Here is a 16,068-nt window from a genome sequence, read left to right as displayed (position 1 = left end):
GCAGAGCCCGCTAGACCCTGACTTTAGCTGCAGCTCTAGTCCCCTCGTCCCCTTTTTCTCAGCTGCATAAACCTCCCCCTGGCGCTCTGTCCACCGCCTCTCCCAGCCAGTCTCCCGCTCCTCTCGCCCACTCTCTGGCCACTTGCCCTGGTGAGCGGGAGACACCGCCTGGCGGGCTGCCTTCCTGCTTTGCTGCTTCTAGTCTCCATGCACAGTGGTCGGGGGTGCCCATCAGCACCCAGAGGACGTGGCACTGCTAAGCCAGGCCACCTGGGGCCGCACTGCTCGCCAGGAGGGCAGCTAATCCATGGGGTGGGCACAGGGTGGGCTTTGGGCACAGGGGAAAACATGGGCGCCTTGAATGGGTGCATCCGATCTGAGGCAGCAGAGGAAGTTTCCAGACCTGGATCAGGACGAGAGGCATCTAAAGAGAGGTGGGGAGGTCTCCATTCCTTCATGGAGTTAAACCCCGAGGAATGTCCTGACTCAGCCCTTTTGGCTTAATGACCTTGGATGAGTTGTGTAACGGCTCTGAGCCTCGTGTAAATTGGGGATGATGGGTCTGGTGATGGTGGCTGTCAGCACTGGCCCCCCTGCATGAAGAAACGCTTCGTGAGCTGCAAACACAGGACATGTCAGGGGTGCTTGTGCTTCAGGGCTTCGGGAGGAAAACATTGAGAAGAATCGGGAGCTGGCTGGGCAGGGTGCAAGGCCATCCCCAGAGCAGTGGGCTCCCCTCTGATCTCCAGCCTGTCTCTCCCTGAGGGGCCTGTGGCCTCTGCCTCAGCTTTATCCTGGGACAAAGAGCCCTTCCTGGGGGCAGGAGGCAGATGCTCCTGCTAGGGACAGTGGGGTGAGGGCCCAGCTCCAGATTTGCCCTCAGGACCCACAGGGTGGCGGGGGGCCCTGCCTCTGCCTGGCCCCAGCCCACCCTGCCCTGTGCCTCACAGAACTGCAGGACCTCGTGCACATCTCCCGGGCCCGGAAGCCAGCCTTCATCCTGAGCTCCATGAGGGATGAGAAGCGGACGTAAGTGGAGGAGGGAAGGGGGGTGGGGCACAGGCACGAGGCCTCTCCTAGGGGCCCCTCAGGAGGCTCAGGGCTTTTGTCTAGTCTGCCCCTGGCTCTGCAAGGTAGCTCGCGCCCTCTGCAGTTCACAGCAAAGAGACTTGAGTCTTCAGAGGGCCTGTTCTGCTCCTCCATCAGTCACCCTGCAGGCCCCCACGTCACAGGACGGAGCTGGCTGCGGCCCTGTCCCTGCTCTCCCCGACCGTGTCATGGATTGTCAGCGGAGATGGCCCAGATCTCCTCTGGAGAGAGTCCGCAGCTGCCGCGATGCTCAGCCTGCTTCCCTCTGATCCACTCACTCCTTACCCCGCCTCCCTCCGAGAGCTAGTGGGGTGGGCTGATTTCCCAAACACCTGCTGAATATCCAGGCCTGTTCTAGGAGGCAGGCCTGGGTGATGGGCACAAAGAGAAGAAGCCCAAGCCCTGTGCTTGAGGACAGTCCCTGGTGCCCAGAATCAGTGCCCGCCGGCCTGGTGCATCACCAGGACAAACGTGCTTCCTATGGGCTGTGGTCTCTCCACCCTCCCTTTAATAACAGAGGTGGTTCATTTGTTGTCTGTTTATTACTATGCTGCTTTCCTAACAGCCTTCCTAGGGAGGCATTAGTCACCTTATTTTGCAAATGCAGAACTTGAGTCCCCGAGAGGGTAAGGGTGCACGGAGTGAGTTTCAGAGCAGTCTCAGCCCAGGTCTTCCAAGTCCATGCCCTTTCTGCTACTGCAGGCTTCTCCCGGCTGTACCCCTGCAGGGAAAGCTCTCTTCTCCTGGAAACAGGTGCAGCCCCTGATCCCAGGGCCAGGCAGCCGCATCGCGTGGCTCTGCCTCTCCTCGCCTGAAGGATCGGCTTCTTCTTGGTGTAGCCCACTCGTTTCTTCCGCCACCCTGTAATGTGTGCCCTGGGGGGGCACCTCCCCTATTTTACAGCCTCCTCATCCTTCCCCACCACTACACAGTGCCCTCTCCACACGTACCCCTGTGCAGGGGCCAAGGAAGTTACTAGAGGGAGGATGGACATGTCCCGACCAGTAGGAGGAGGGAGGAGGCAGTTTCTCCAGCAGGACCAGGGGAGCGTGGATAAGCCTGGGTGCCCTCCTGGAGGGAGGCTGAGGCAAGAGTCAGGACACTTCTGTGGGGACCTCCCCACACAGGATCTGAGAGCCACTCAGCTCAGCCTTGCTCCCTCTGGGTCAATTCCTCCATTACCAGCCACACATCCTCAGAAAGGTCTCCTGCCTCTTTGCTCCAGCCTTTCTGGTCAGGGGCCTTGCAGGGCTGTGCCTCTCTGGGCTTCCTGTGGGGCTGGGCAGCCTGTCCAGGAAAAGATGAAGGACCCCGGAGGTGGGTCTCACGGGCTCCTTCATTTACCAGCTGAGTGTCTGTGGATAAGCAGCGCTGCACTGAGCAGAGCCGATCCCTGCCCTCAGTGGGGAAAGAAAAGCAGTAAACAAGGGACCAAAAGTGATTACTTGTGGAAGCGAGACAGGCTCTGCACCAAGGAAGTGGGTGGAGCAGGAGTGGGCTGAGCGGGAGGGTCCCGCTGGCATCAGGCAGGCTTCTCAGTGGTAACATCTAAGCTGAGATGGAGAGAAGAGGAGACCAGAAGGAAGGTTCCAGGTCTGAGCACAGACTGTGGAGGCCTTCTCCTGTGGGGACTGGGCATGATGAGACCAGGGGAGACGGGTCAGGATGGCTTGGAGAACGTGTGACCCAGGAGTCAGCAGACCCGGGTCCAGATCCACCTGTGTGACTTTGGGCAACCATCTAACTTCTGAGCTTAACCCCTACAGATATGCACCGGGTAACAGGGAGTGTCCACCTTGAAGGGGTTTGGGATATTTAAGTGATTTCATGCTGGTAGAAACTCCTCATGGCTCCTGACACATAGATGGTCCTTCCTCCCTGCCCCCAGCTCCCCTGCAGCTCCCACCTGGGTGGTGGGGCCTGACCTTCCTGCCATCTCACCTGTTCCTTGCAGCTGCAGACCAGCCCTTCCCCCCAGCCCTGTTTAATTCCAACAGACGTTTATCAGGGCTGGGACTGGGGATCTATATCTATATATATATGTATTTATGTATTTATATTTATATTTATTTATTTATTGAAGTATAGTCAGTTTACAATGTTGTGTCAATTTCTGGTATACAACACAATGCTTCGTCATACATGAACATACATATATTCATTTTCATATTCTTTTTTACCATAAGTTACTTTAAGTTATCGAATATAGTTCCCTGTGCTACACAGCATGAACTTGTTTACCTATTCTATATGTATCAGTTAGTATCTGCAAATCTCTATAACTACCAACTTATTCCCTACCCTCCTTCCCCCGCCACTGTAACCACAAGTTTGTTCTCTATGTCTGAGAGTGTTTCTGTTTTGCAAGTAAGTTCGTTTGTCTCGTTTTTTTTAGATTCCACATATAAGTCATATCATATGGTATTTTTCTTTCCTTCTAGCTTATTTCACTTAGAATGACAATCTCCAGATCTATCCATGTTGCTGCAAATGGCATTATTTTATTATTTTTTATGGATGAGTAGTATTCCATTGTATAAATATACCACAACTTCTTTTTACAGACTGGGGATCTGGATTTGACCAAAACCCAATGGCTGCCCTTAGGGAGTACACCATCCAGAGTTGGCTAGACAGACCCAGGTGTCTGCTGAGGTGGCACCTGGCCAGTGAGGCCTTCCCTGCCCCTCTGCTGCACTTACCTTCCTTTATCTTTCTCTCTTGCACTTTCCACCTCCTGAAATACTGTGTTTATTCCTGTACTGACTTCACCGCTCCCTCCCCATGGCCCTGGTAGCAAGCGAGCTCCACTCCAAGGGGCTTGGTTTCCCCATACTCACGTGGCTGCCGCGGTAAAGATGCTCAGGGACACAGTGTGCCAAGTGCCAGGCTGTAAGGGGTCCCTCTTCTCTCCCATTGCTGTCCCCACTGCAGCCACGACCACCTGCTCTGCCTGGACGGAGGGGGCGTGAAAGGCCTGGTGATCATCCAGCTCCTCATCGCCATCGAGAAGGCCTCGGGCATTGCCACCAAGGACCTCTTTGACTGGGTGGCAGGGACCAGCACGGGGGGCATCCTGGCCCTGGCCATTCTGCACAGTGAGGGCAGCCCCTGGGCCTGGGGGCCAGGATCGGTGGGCCTGAGACCTGCCCTTGAATTGGGCTGAGTTTATTTTCAGGGCATTGCAGAGAGGGTCATAGGGGAGGGGAGGGCCCGTAAGCCCTTTGTGGGGCAGCCGAGGGTGTTGGAGTCCAAGGGCAGAAGGAGCAGGGCTGGGGGGCAGGGGGTGGCTAGTGATGGGCTGGAGGCTAGTTCAGCCTCTCACGCGGGCAGAAGCTCCCCTTTCCACAGCCTCCGCACGCACACCCCGGGCCTGGGTGAGGCGCCTTTGACCCCCATCTGTTCTGGGAGGCTCACAGGACAGGGCTGTTCCTTCTATTCTGTGACCAACAGGGTGGATCTAGATTTACAAGCTTTTACACTTTCAGGGCCCTCCTTCAAGGAAAATAATACAAAATTACGAATACCAAATTAAATATCAAACCTGGGGGCTGCTGAAGGGGGTCCCTGCCTGTGTGGGAAGTTGCACAGGAGGGTCCCAGGCGCCCCAGCTTGGTCCATGCCTTGTAAATCCGTCCCTCTGGTTCCCGCAGCCGGCCTGTGCGCAGCCGTCTGCGGGGGCGGCCCTTGTGTCTCTCCCCACCTCCGACCCCCTTGTTCCTAGGCAAGTCCATGGCCTACATGCGTGGTGTGTACTTTCGCATGAAGGATGAGGTGTTCCGGGGCTCGCGGCCCTACGAGTCGGGGCCCCTGGAGGAGTTCCTGAAGCGGGAGTTTGGAGAGCACACCAAGATGACGGATGTCAAGAAACCCAAGTAAGCCTCCTCAGTGGGAGCATCATGGCTTGGTCCCAGCTGTGCACCCCTTCACTGTTCCTGGGGCAGAGGGACCCCCTGCCCTGGTCTGATTAAAGCTGCGGGGAGGGGGAGCACAGGTGCAGAAGATCCTCAAGCTGTGTCTGATATTTTTCCACCCAAACAGCACATCCCTGGGTCAGAGTGGGTCAGTTCTCATCCACCGCACACAGGCTTGCTGAGCACGGCTCTGCCCCGACCCCCGGCACTCTGTGTGTGTGTGTGTGTGTGTGTGTGTGTGTGTGCGCACGCGCGCGCGCACGGGTGTGCACATGCCTGTGAGTCTTGGGGTGATGCAGCATCAGGCGGAAAGGCTTCCAGTCTGGCTGGGAGATAAGTGACCTGAAAAAAATGGCAGCCACGCAAGGCACCATGTGCTTAAGAGGTTCCAGGAGAGCCTTCAGCACCACCCTGTCTTTGTAGTATTTATTTCCCATCCTGGAATTACTTTATTGTCTGTCTAATGCCTAGCCCGCCTCCCAGACTCTGAGCTCCCTGAAGCAGGAACATGACTGCTTTGTTTTCCGTGTAGCCCCAGCATCTAGCATGGTGCCTGCCCCAGAGCAGGCCCCTGAAAAGCGCCCAGCAACTGCCTGATTATCTGTGGGAGCAAGAGGGAGAAAGGACTGTGGACACGGTGGTCAGGAGGAAGTGAAGTGTGAGCGAGCCCTAGCGGGGTTAAGAGGATTTCTTTTGATAATAACCCTTTTTTTTCATTTAAGAGTAATACATAGTCTTTTAAGAAAAATTGGAAGATATGAAAAGTAAAAAGAGGAAAATATCATCCATGATTTATTAACCAAAAGATAATGTTAAAAATTTTTTTTGGTTATTTAGACATTTTTTCCTTTTAACTGTGAAATAGAACATATATTTAGAAAAGTACATAAAACAGTTCAATGAATAACTCTAAAGCAAACACCCACATATGACCATCAGCAAAGTCCAAAAGCCCCTTTAGTGTGTGCTCAGCCCCCATCACAGCTCCTGCTCCCTGTCCCCCACAGGGTATCTTCTCTCCTGACTGGTGTGAACCAGGCGTCCTGGATTTTCTGTGTAGTTTCACCACTGAATGCATCCCTGAGCATGGTTTCGATCCTGCCCATCTCTGGGCTTGGACAGAATCATTTTGCGTGCTGTCTTTCTTCCCATCAATGCCATCAATTTGTCAGCGTGGTCCCTGCTGTTGGATGAAACTGGGTTTCATTCATTCTTGTTGCTCAAATGACTACATCCCACAGTTTATTGCTCCAAATACCTTTGATGGACACTTGGGTTGTTTCCAGTTTGGCCCCCTTGGTCTGCAGCAAACATTTTGGGACTTGTTTTCTGACCATGTCAGGAGTAGACCTAGGAGTAGAGCTGCGAAGTCTTGGAGGATACATGGCCTCAACTCTTAGATTCGGCTTAACTGTTTTCCAAAGTGGTGGTTTCTGTTTTCACTCCCATTAACCATCTTCGAGAGTTCCTGGTGCTCTGCGTTCTTGCTAACATCGTTTAGTATCAAATATTTTTATCTTTCTAAATCTGGGGTGGGGGGTATAAGATACTGTCTCTGTTGGTTGGAATTTTTATTTTCCTCATTACTCATGAGGTTGAACACTTTTTCATAAGTTTAAAGGCCATTTGGATTTCCTCTTTTGTAAAGTTCCTGTTCAAGTGTTTTACCCATTTTTGGCAAAATTGTGCTGTGTGATTTTGGGGTTTTGCGGCATCTCAATGACCTTTTTTATATTTTGAAAACTAGTCCCTTGATGGATACATGAATTTGAAATCTCTTCTCCCACTCTAGGCTTGTCTTTTCACTCTCCTGGTGGTGTTTTGATAATGAACAGATGTTCTTAATGCAGTAGAATTTATAAGTGTTTTCCTTTTTTATGGTTTGTGCTTTTTATGTCCATTCAAGAACCCTTCCTTAACCTGAGACAGGAAGCTACTTTCCTGTGTCAGGTCAGGGCGCTCTCTAGATCTGCCTCTCCTGTTTAGGTCTTTTATCAACCTGGAATTGATTATTGTATTAGGAGAGATCCAATTTCCTGTTTTCCACATGAATAACCAGTTTCCCCAGCCTCACCTGCGAAAAGTCAGTCTTTCTGTCCGCATCGCAGGTCTCACTTCCTCAGCCGTGGGTCAAGGGTCCTTCCTGGGCCTGGTTTTGGTTGCAGAGCCCTAATTCTACAGCGTTTATAACAAGTTCATAGCAGGGCTTCCCACCTTGCCCTCCTTCAAGGCTATTCTTGGAGGCCCTTTAGAGAAGTGGTTAAGAGCATGTACCCTGAAGTTTCCTTTTCTCGACAATGGGAATAATACACTACCTGCTTCCTGGGGTTTTCTTGAGGAGTAATAATAGTTCTATTTATAGAGCACTTAAAAAGCACCTAGCACATAGAGATGCCGTGAGATATGGCTTACTTGTTGCTATTTGTACTTCCATAGAAATTGTAGAATCAGACTGTCAAATTCTGCAGAAAAGCAAATCCCGTTGGGATTTTGATTGAGATTACACTGAATCTGTAAGGTTATTTAGAGGAGACTTGACATCTTAAAATGCCAAGTCTTCCAATTAGAGAACTAAAACATTCCATTTGTCTAAAGTTTCCCAGTGCGGTGTTATAATTTTATCTACAGTGATCTTACACAGCTGTGATTTTTAGTTAGGTGCTGTGTACGTTTTTGTGCTACTGTAAATTACACATTTTAAAACATTTTATTTTCTAATTGTAGCTGGTATTTAGAAATACCATTTATTTTTAAAATGTTAGTTTGGGGAAAATACACATAACATTTACTATCTTAATCATTTTTTTCACCTTAACCATTTTTAAGTGTACAATTCAGTAGTGTTAAGTATATTCACAATGTTCTGCAACTAATCTCCTGACCTCTTTCATCTTGCACAACTGAAACCCTGTACCCGTTAAACAGCAGCTCCCCATTCCTCCCCTCCCCCAGCCCCTGGAAGTCCTCATTGTACTTTCTGTCTCCATGAGTTTAACTCCTCGAAGTACCTCATGCAAGTGGATTCATGCAGTATTTGTCAGTTTGTGACTGGCTTATTTCACTCAGCATAATGTGCCCAAGTTTCATCCATATTGTAGCATGTGACAGAATTTCCATCCTTTTTAAGACGGAATAATATTCCATTGCCCATAATGTGCCCTTGTTTATCCATTCATCTGTTGATGGACATTTGGTTCATTTCCACCTATTAGCTATTGTGAATAGTACTTCTGTGCACACAGGTGTACACAGAACTGTTTGAATCCCTGCTTTCAATTCCCGGTACCTTGTACACAGAGGGATTCTGACAGGCTCAACTGGCTAATATTTTGTTTAGGATTTTTGTATCCATGTTCGTGAGTGAGATTGACCTGTTTATTCCCATTTTTAGGTTGCAGGGTTTTGGTTTAGGGGAAGTGTTTCTTCTTTTTCTATTTCCCAGAAGAGTTAGTATAATAGTGATTCTACTTCTTCCTTGAATATTTGGTAGAACTTGCCAGTGAGGTCATTTAGGCCTGGAGTTTGCTTGGTGGGGAGATTTTTAATGATGGAATTCATTTCTTTAAGGGTTATAAGACTGTCCAGGGCTTCTAAACATCTTTTTGAGTTTAGTTTTGGTTAAGTTATGTTTTTCTAGTAATATGTCCATTTTATATAAATCTTCAAATTTATTGGCATCGAGTTGGTAAAAAATTCTCTTACTATCTTTAATGTCCACAGTATCTGTTGTGCTGGCTCTCTTGTCATTCCTGATTATTTACACCCCCTCTTTTCATTTTATCAGTATTGCTACCACAGGTTTTTTGATTGGATTGGTCTTTTAAAAACCCAACTTTGGGCTGGCTATTTATTGGCTCTTCATTGTATGTACACTTTTGGTTTCATTAATTTCTGCTCTTATATATTTATTCCTTCTTGTACTTTCTTTGGGTTTATTTAGTTGTTGAACTTCTTGAAATAAATGTTTTGCTCATTGATTTTTTTTTGGCCTTTCTTTTGTTCTACTATATAATATATGTGTATATCTTATATATGTGTGTATATGTGTGTGTGTGTATGTAAATCTAAACAGCTTCCTCAAGTACTGCTTTAATTACATCTCATTATCACGTTCATTTCAAAATATTTTCTAATTTTTATTATAATTTTTAAACCATAAGGTATTAAAAATGGCATTTCACAATTTCTAAACTTAGGGATTTTCTAGTTGTCTTTTCGTTATTAATTGCTTTGTGGCCAGGGGATATGCTCTGTTTGATTTTGGTGCTTTAAAATTTGTAGAGACTTGGTTTGCAGCCTTCTATATTCAGTGTTTGTAGATACCCCATGTGTAATTTAAAAGAGGATGGATTCTTCATTTGTTGAGTGCCGCTATCTGCACATGTCAATTAAATCATGTTGGCTAGGAACGCTGTTACAAATTTCCAATTCTTATGTATCTGTACTAATTTTTTGTCCACTTCTGCCAGTTACTGAAAGATCTGCATTGAACTCTTCCACTGTGGGGATTTGCCTTTTCACTCTTTACTTCTGTCAGTTTTTACATTAATATTTTGACACTATGCTGTTCAGTGCATATCAGTGGAGGTTTTTATGAATCTTTCTGGCAACTAGAACCTTTTATTATCATGAAGCAGCCCTCTTTATCTCTAAAGAATCCTTTTTACTTTAATGTCTATTTTGTCTGATGTTAGTATAGTTATACTAACGTTCTTTGGCTGTATTTGCATGGTATGTCTGTGGTCATGCTTTAATTTAACTTTCTTTAATCCTTATGTTTTAAATGACTCTCTTGTGAATTACCTAGAGTTGGATTTGTTCTTTATCTAATCTATGCATTGAGTCCATTTATAGGTTTTTAATGCATAATAATATACTTTTAAAAATTAACTAATTTGTTAAGTCTAGTTTAGCAGATTGGCTTGACTATCAGAACCTTCATATAATTAATCTCGTAGTTTATAGAGCTGATCCATTTATATGTACGGAATTGCTGGTATATTTGGGCTGATATATGCTATCCTATTTTGTTCTGTGTTTCTTTTTCTCTTTCTTGCCTTCTTTTGGATTTACTGAATAGTTTTAATCATTACATTCCACCCCCAACTCCAGTAGTTTCAAAATTATATGCTCATTTCTGGTTTCTTTTTAGTGTATATTATAGAAGTCTAAATTTAATTGATACTATTAGCCTCCCCTTAGATAATCAATGATTTTTAAATGCTTAATTCCATATTCCTTCCTCCATCTTATTTATAGTTACTTTTTGTATTTTAAATCTATCTTGTTTTTTGAAACCTCACAAGACATTATTATTGTATTTTGAATTTGATGTTTATTTATATTTATCAAGTGGCATGCTAGTAAACCAGATCTCTGGGCAGGGGAAAGCCCTGATTTATGGTGTTTGCCAGCTCCCATGGCATAAATACTCCCACCTTGGCCAATCTCAAGCTACCAACAGTTTAACAACCAGCTGATGAGATTTAACAATAGGTTCTCACAACCAGTATGAGCTGGCTGTAGCTGTATCATTGGGTACGTATGTGTGTATGTGTATGTGTGTGCATATGTGTATTTATATGGATATATGTGTATCGTTTCTTTGCTTTACATTCTTTCCTGCATTCCAGACTTCCATCTGTGACTGCCTTCCTTCTGCCTACAGTATATTCTTTTGACTTTTCCATAGAGATGATCTGCAGGTAGTGAATTCTCCACTAGCAGAATTGTCTGCAAATAGCTTGCTTTCACTCTCATCATTTGACACTAGTTTTATTTCATCCTCATCAATTGAACATTCTTTTATTTCTCTCTTATTCTTGTTGAGTATAGAATTCTAGGCTGATGATTTTCTTGTAGAACATGAAAAATATCATTATCTTTTAGCATCCATTGTTGCACTTGCAAAGTCAATTTCAGTTTAACTCTTGCTTCTTTGAAAGTAAGTGGTCTGTTCTCTCTGGATACTTTTATTTATGTGTTTGTTTGGTTTTGGCGCTCTGCAGTTACACTATGTTATCTCTAGATATGAATTCCTTCTCATTTATCCTGCATGGGATTTTTTTGGTCTTCTTGAATCTTTGGATTGGTGTCTTCAGTTCTGGAGGCCCAAGTCATTATCTGTTTACCCTTGCCTCTACCTAATTTTCTCTCTCCTCTCCTTATGAAACTCCAACTTAAAATGTTAGAGCTTTTCTATCTTTCATGTCTTTTAACTTCTCCTGTATATGCTTTCATTTTGTCTCTCTGAGGTGCATTCTGGATAATTTCTTCTTACCTATTTTCTAATTCACTAATTCTCTCTTTAGCTTTATCTGATTTTCCATTTAACCTATTCACTGAGTTTCTTATTTTATTCTTTAATTTCTAGAAGTACTCTGTTTTTCTTAAAATCTTCTAGGCCATTACTTGTAGTTTTCTATTCCCTAAATATATTATTTAGGGAATGATGATGATGATGATGATGATGATGATAATAATAATATAATAATAATAATAATAATAAGCTTGTCTTTGATGTCATTAAACATTGTAAGCATACCTGTTTTATCATCTTCATTTGGGGATTCAAATAACTAATGTCTATGTAGGTATGTTTCGGGGTTTGTGTTGGTTTATGCTGATTCTCATCCATGATGTGCCTGTTGTATACCCCTCCACCCTTTTTGGAACTGTGTGGTGTTCCTTAGTGCTGAAAAATAATATGTGCAGATTCTGTGAGGCCTAGAATGAGGGTATCTTCTCCAGAGTGTCTTGTGTTATCTCTTCGAGGTATCCACATACACTACCAACCAGGGCCACTGTAACTAAATTCTTGGCATGAAGGTTTTGGAACTTCCCCCCAGATGATACAAATTTAGACCACAAATCTACAGAAGTGTTAGTTTGTGGTTATACATTTTCAGGGATTTTTTTCCTCCCTCCTTTGTCCACTGCCAGGTAACTTTCTTTACAACCTCCAGGGATGGGAAAGGAGCAAGCTTATTTCTGGTGTACCATTATCTAAAGGGGTAGCCCTTTGGGGTTACAACCTCATGTGGGGAGGGCCTCCCATTAAATCCCTAACCTTTAGTGGGCCCTGGGCTTTGACTTCTGTCCCCCTGGCCCCCCGAGGCCATCAGCAGTGAAGTTCAGATCGACAGTTTGGTGTCTGCCTTCAGGTCAAAGCTGGGTCTGTGCTCCGTTTACGTCTCTGGGTTTGTGCTCATCCTCAGAGTTTACCCTGGTCTTTCCTTTCTATCATATAAGATCATCTATGCTTTTAAAATTAAAAAAAAAAAATTTCCCCAGCATTTAATTTATTGTTCAGTGGAAGGGTTGTTCAAATAACCTTTCCACGATATTCTTAGAAGTGGAAAACTAATCTTTTATTTTTCCTCTGCAGAGTTTTTTGTTCCCTTTCCTTTATATTTTTCAGTGTAACAAACACATTTCTGTGTTAGTCTGAACTCCTTGCGAGCATAATTTGGAATGGCTGCAAAACATCCCGTTGTTAGTCTCCCGCTTCTATTGTTTTCTTTTAGATCACTCATTTTTCACTCTAATAAATTACACCGCATGAGTAGCCTTAAACCAAAAGCTTTCATTGTAATTAAGAGTAATCCTTTAGAATAGATTTCCCAAATTGGAATTCCCAGATCAAAGAGCCAGGACCTTTGTAAGAGTCTGAATACATATTAGTTTCCAGGGCTGTGCCAGTCTACCCTCCCCGCAGTATTTAAGGACACCTGTGTCTCTCGAGACAAGTAAGAGTCTTTTTTAATAGATCATAGACGCACATGGTAGAACATTGGCAAGGTATCAAAGGTGATATGCTGAAAAGTCTCCCCCCAACTCCGGTCCTGGAGCTGCAGCCACCAAGCAGTCCCCTGCCCCAGAGGCAACTCACTGTTGCCAGGTTCTGCACATGGGTCCTTTTGGAGTTATCCTCTGACCAAGCAAATAGGTACATAGGGTCATTTTGGTTTTGTTTTTAGATAAATGGTGGCATACTACACACACTGTCCTGAATCTTGCTTTTCCCACTTCACCGTAAGTCTTGGTGCTCACCACCCATCAGTACATGAAGTGCTTCCTACATTGTTCTGCTGTGACACGGACCCCACTGCGCAGGGGAGCTGCGGGGCATTGAACAACCCATGCCATTAATAGTGCGTGCCCATCTCCCACGTGTGTGGATGGCGTCCCAGAAGTAGGATCGCCAAGTTTAAGGATTAGTGCATCTGCAGTTTGGACGAAAATTGCCATAGGTGGATTGCCAAGAGTGGATGGGTCAGTGTCCTGGTCCTTGTTTCTCTCCAGGGTGATGCTGACAGGGACACTCTCTGACCGGCAGCCGGCTGAACTCCACCTCTTCCGGAATTACGAGGCTCCAGAGTGTGTACGGGAGCCTCGTTTCAACCAGAATGTTAACCTAAAGCCTCCAACTCATCCCTCAGGTTAAAACCATGTTTGATGCATCTGTGGGGAGCTGTTGGCCTGAGAGGCTGTGGGGTGGTGGGTGGTAGTCACAGGCTTGCTGCCAGGTCCCCCCAGGCCACCACCGTCCCGCCCTCTGCCCTGGCCTCCCAGTGTATCAGCTGAGGGCAGGCAGAGCCGGGCAGCCGTCAGGGCTCGGGCAGGCCAGAGGAGGCCCTCGGCTGCACCCTGCCTTCCTCCAGGACGGTGGGGCCAGACAGCATGGCCGTCGGTCCTGGTCCTGCCTCTGAAGAGTCCCCAGCCTCTCCCTCTTCCCGCAGCACCACATGCACACACATGTACACACACGCGCACATACCCTGAGGTCCGAAGTGTTCATCTCGTGTGCCACTGGGCCCCCTCCTCTCCCACCCCCAGAGCAGCTGGTGTGGCGGGCAGCCCGGAGCAGTGGGGCAGCCCCCACCTACTTCCGGCCCAACGGGCGCTTCCTGGATGGCGGGCTGCTGGCCAACAACCCCACACTGGACGCCATGACCGAGATCCATGAGTACAACCAGGACATGATCCGCAAGGTGAGAGCCACCTCAGGTCAGAGAGGGTGGACGTGACCGCCCACTGCAGCTGCGCTGTATCGGCAACCCTTTCTAAGGACTGACTCCTAGGAGAGCAAGTGGCTTTTATTCATGTGTTCATTTATTTGCACGCAACAGCAACTTTATCTCACACTTAAAAACCTGCTTGATTGGTAGTGCCTGCCTGAAGCAGTGTGCTAAGAGGGGTTCTGAGGCCCAGTCTGGACTGGGTGGTGAAGCGTTATGATTATTAAGTACCAACATCTGCTGTTTGCGGGGACCGCAGCCCAATACCAGTGTGTTCCCGTCGCAGACCTAGCCACACGGCCCGGCCTGGAGACACACGCTTGCCCTTTGGAAACTCACATTTAGGGAAGACGGTCCAAAGCAGGGACACACTTACCCAAGTGTTCTGGGTGATGTGACAGAGGGCCCAGAGCATCACCTCTGCTGAAAGACCTGAGGCTCAGAAGGGCTCACGGAGGAGAGGGTCCTGAGGCCTTTGGGGAGGAGGCAGTGCAGAGTCAGCGATTCAGAGGAAAGGCAGCGGCCCTCAGCCTTAGGAGCTTAGTACAGAGGTGGGCACATGTGGTAGGAGAGGCGGGGGTGCAGTACATGGCCTCTGGGTGGGGCCTGACTCTGCCCGTGCTTCCCTTCAGCCACTATGTGTGGCTACTGATAGTACCAGCCTGGGGACTGTCGTGAGGCATCCATGCACTCTTATCTGTGAAGTGTTTAGGGCATGCCTGACCTCGAGCGTGCGTGCTGTATGCTTGCTGGCTGTGGTTATCACTACGGTCATCACCAAGAACCTTGGGTCATGACGCAGTCCCAGGTGACGCAGCTGAGAGGCGAGCGCCCTCTAGGGGCCAGATGGGGCAGGGCAAGCTTCCTGGAGGAGGAAGGAATCAGTGAGAGACTGTGGGATGGGAAGGGGTCCTCAGACATCATCCGTCTAAGTGGATGAGGAGCCTGGGTAGGTGGGTTGCCAGGGTCACCCAGCAGATTGGCAGCAGAACTTGATCCGAAGCAGAGAAGGTGCAGCATGGGCTGTGCTCTTGCCACATGAGCCTGTCGCCCCTCCTCATGCTCCCCCAGGGCCCCAGCCATGGGCCTCTCTTACCCCTGGGTGCCCCCTACCCAGAGGGGAAGGTCTCCTCTGACCTGGTCCTGTCTCAACAGGGTCAGGGCAACAAGGTGAAGAAACTCTCCATTGTCGTCTCCTTGGGGACAGGGAGGTCCCCGCAGGTGCCTGTGACCTGTGTGGACGTCTTCCGTCCCAGCAACCCCTGGGAACTGGCCAAGACTGTTTTTGGGGCCAAGGAACTGGGCAAGATGGTGGTGGACTGTGTGAGTATGGGCCCCTCCCCAAGCCCACTTCCCTGAGGCCTCACCCCTAGGATGGTGTCCTCACCCCTAGGATGGTGTCCTCACCCTCGGCGTCAGGGGGATGGCAGGGCTCTGTTGGCCGTCCTTAGCCAGCTCAGGGGAGGGGTCCCCGGTTCAGTGTCTCATTGCTGGCAGGACCTTCAGTGACCACCAACAGTGGGGGGTTTAGTGGCTGTGGGGCCCTTCTTTCAAGCCCGGCCCATGTGGGAGCCCAGAAGGTCAGGTGGACAAGCTGCAGGGGACAGGGATGTGGAGGCCTGTCCACTCAGCCCCTCCACTCTCACTGACCCTGAATAGGTACTGCTGAGCCACCTGTCAAAGCCATGGGCTGTGCCCCTCTGATTGTATAGCTGGGACAGTCACTGAAGCACAGAAAGGGGGACTTGCCCAAAGTCACTCTGCCAACTGGGGGCTAAGCTACCCTGGAACCTGGGGGCCCCAGGCAGGGGCTGTGGGTGCAGCGTGGGCTGGACACTCACAGTGGCTGCTTCTCACCAGTGCACGGATCCGGATGGGCGGGCCGTGGACCGGGCCCGAGCCTGGTGCGAGATGGTCGGCATCCAGTACTTCAGGTGAGGGCTTGGCTGGCCCCGGCTCCTGGCCCCACACCTGGCCCGGCCATGACCTTCCCCACCCCAGGCCCTGGCCTGGACGTTCCCTTTCCCCCAAGGGGCTGCTCTGTG

General features: G+C 48.2%; 1 protein-coding gene across 8 annotated transcripts in view; it reads left to right on the top strand.

Annotated features, from left to right (window-relative positions):
• PLA2G6 (phospholipase A2 group VI) overlaps positions 1-16,068 on the top strand; it is a 51,295-nt gene that overhangs the window by 34,348 nt on the left and 879 nt on the right. For all 8 annotated transcript variants that reach the window (XM_006174898.3, XM_032492213.1, XM_032492214.1 and 5 more), the window contains 7 exons: positions 951-1,029; positions 4,024-4,187; positions 4,814-4,964; positions 13,308-13,444; positions 13,842-13,996; positions 15,179-15,346; positions 15,884-15,957. In XM_006174898.3, coding sequence (XP_006174960.3) covers positions 951-1,029; positions 4,024-4,187; positions 4,814-4,964; positions 13,308-13,444; positions 13,842-13,996; positions 15,179-15,346; positions 15,884-15,957 — 928 coding nt within the window. The remainder of the gene's footprint in view (positions 1-950; positions 1,030-4,023; positions 4,188-4,813; positions 4,965-13,307; positions 13,445-13,841; positions 13,997-15,178; positions 15,347-15,883; positions 15,958-16,068) is intronic.

This window comes from Camelus ferus, chromosome 12 (assembly GCF_009834535.1).
Source record: "Camelus ferus isolate YT-003-E chromosome 12, BCGSAC_Cfer_1.0, whole genome shotgun sequence".
In the NCBI taxonomy this organism is placed as follows: Eukaryota; Metazoa; Chordata; class Mammalia; order Artiodactyla; family Camelidae; genus Camelus; species Camelus ferus.
Note: the sequence above shows the minus strand (reverse complement) of the source record. Positions and strands in the feature narration are given on the sequence as shown.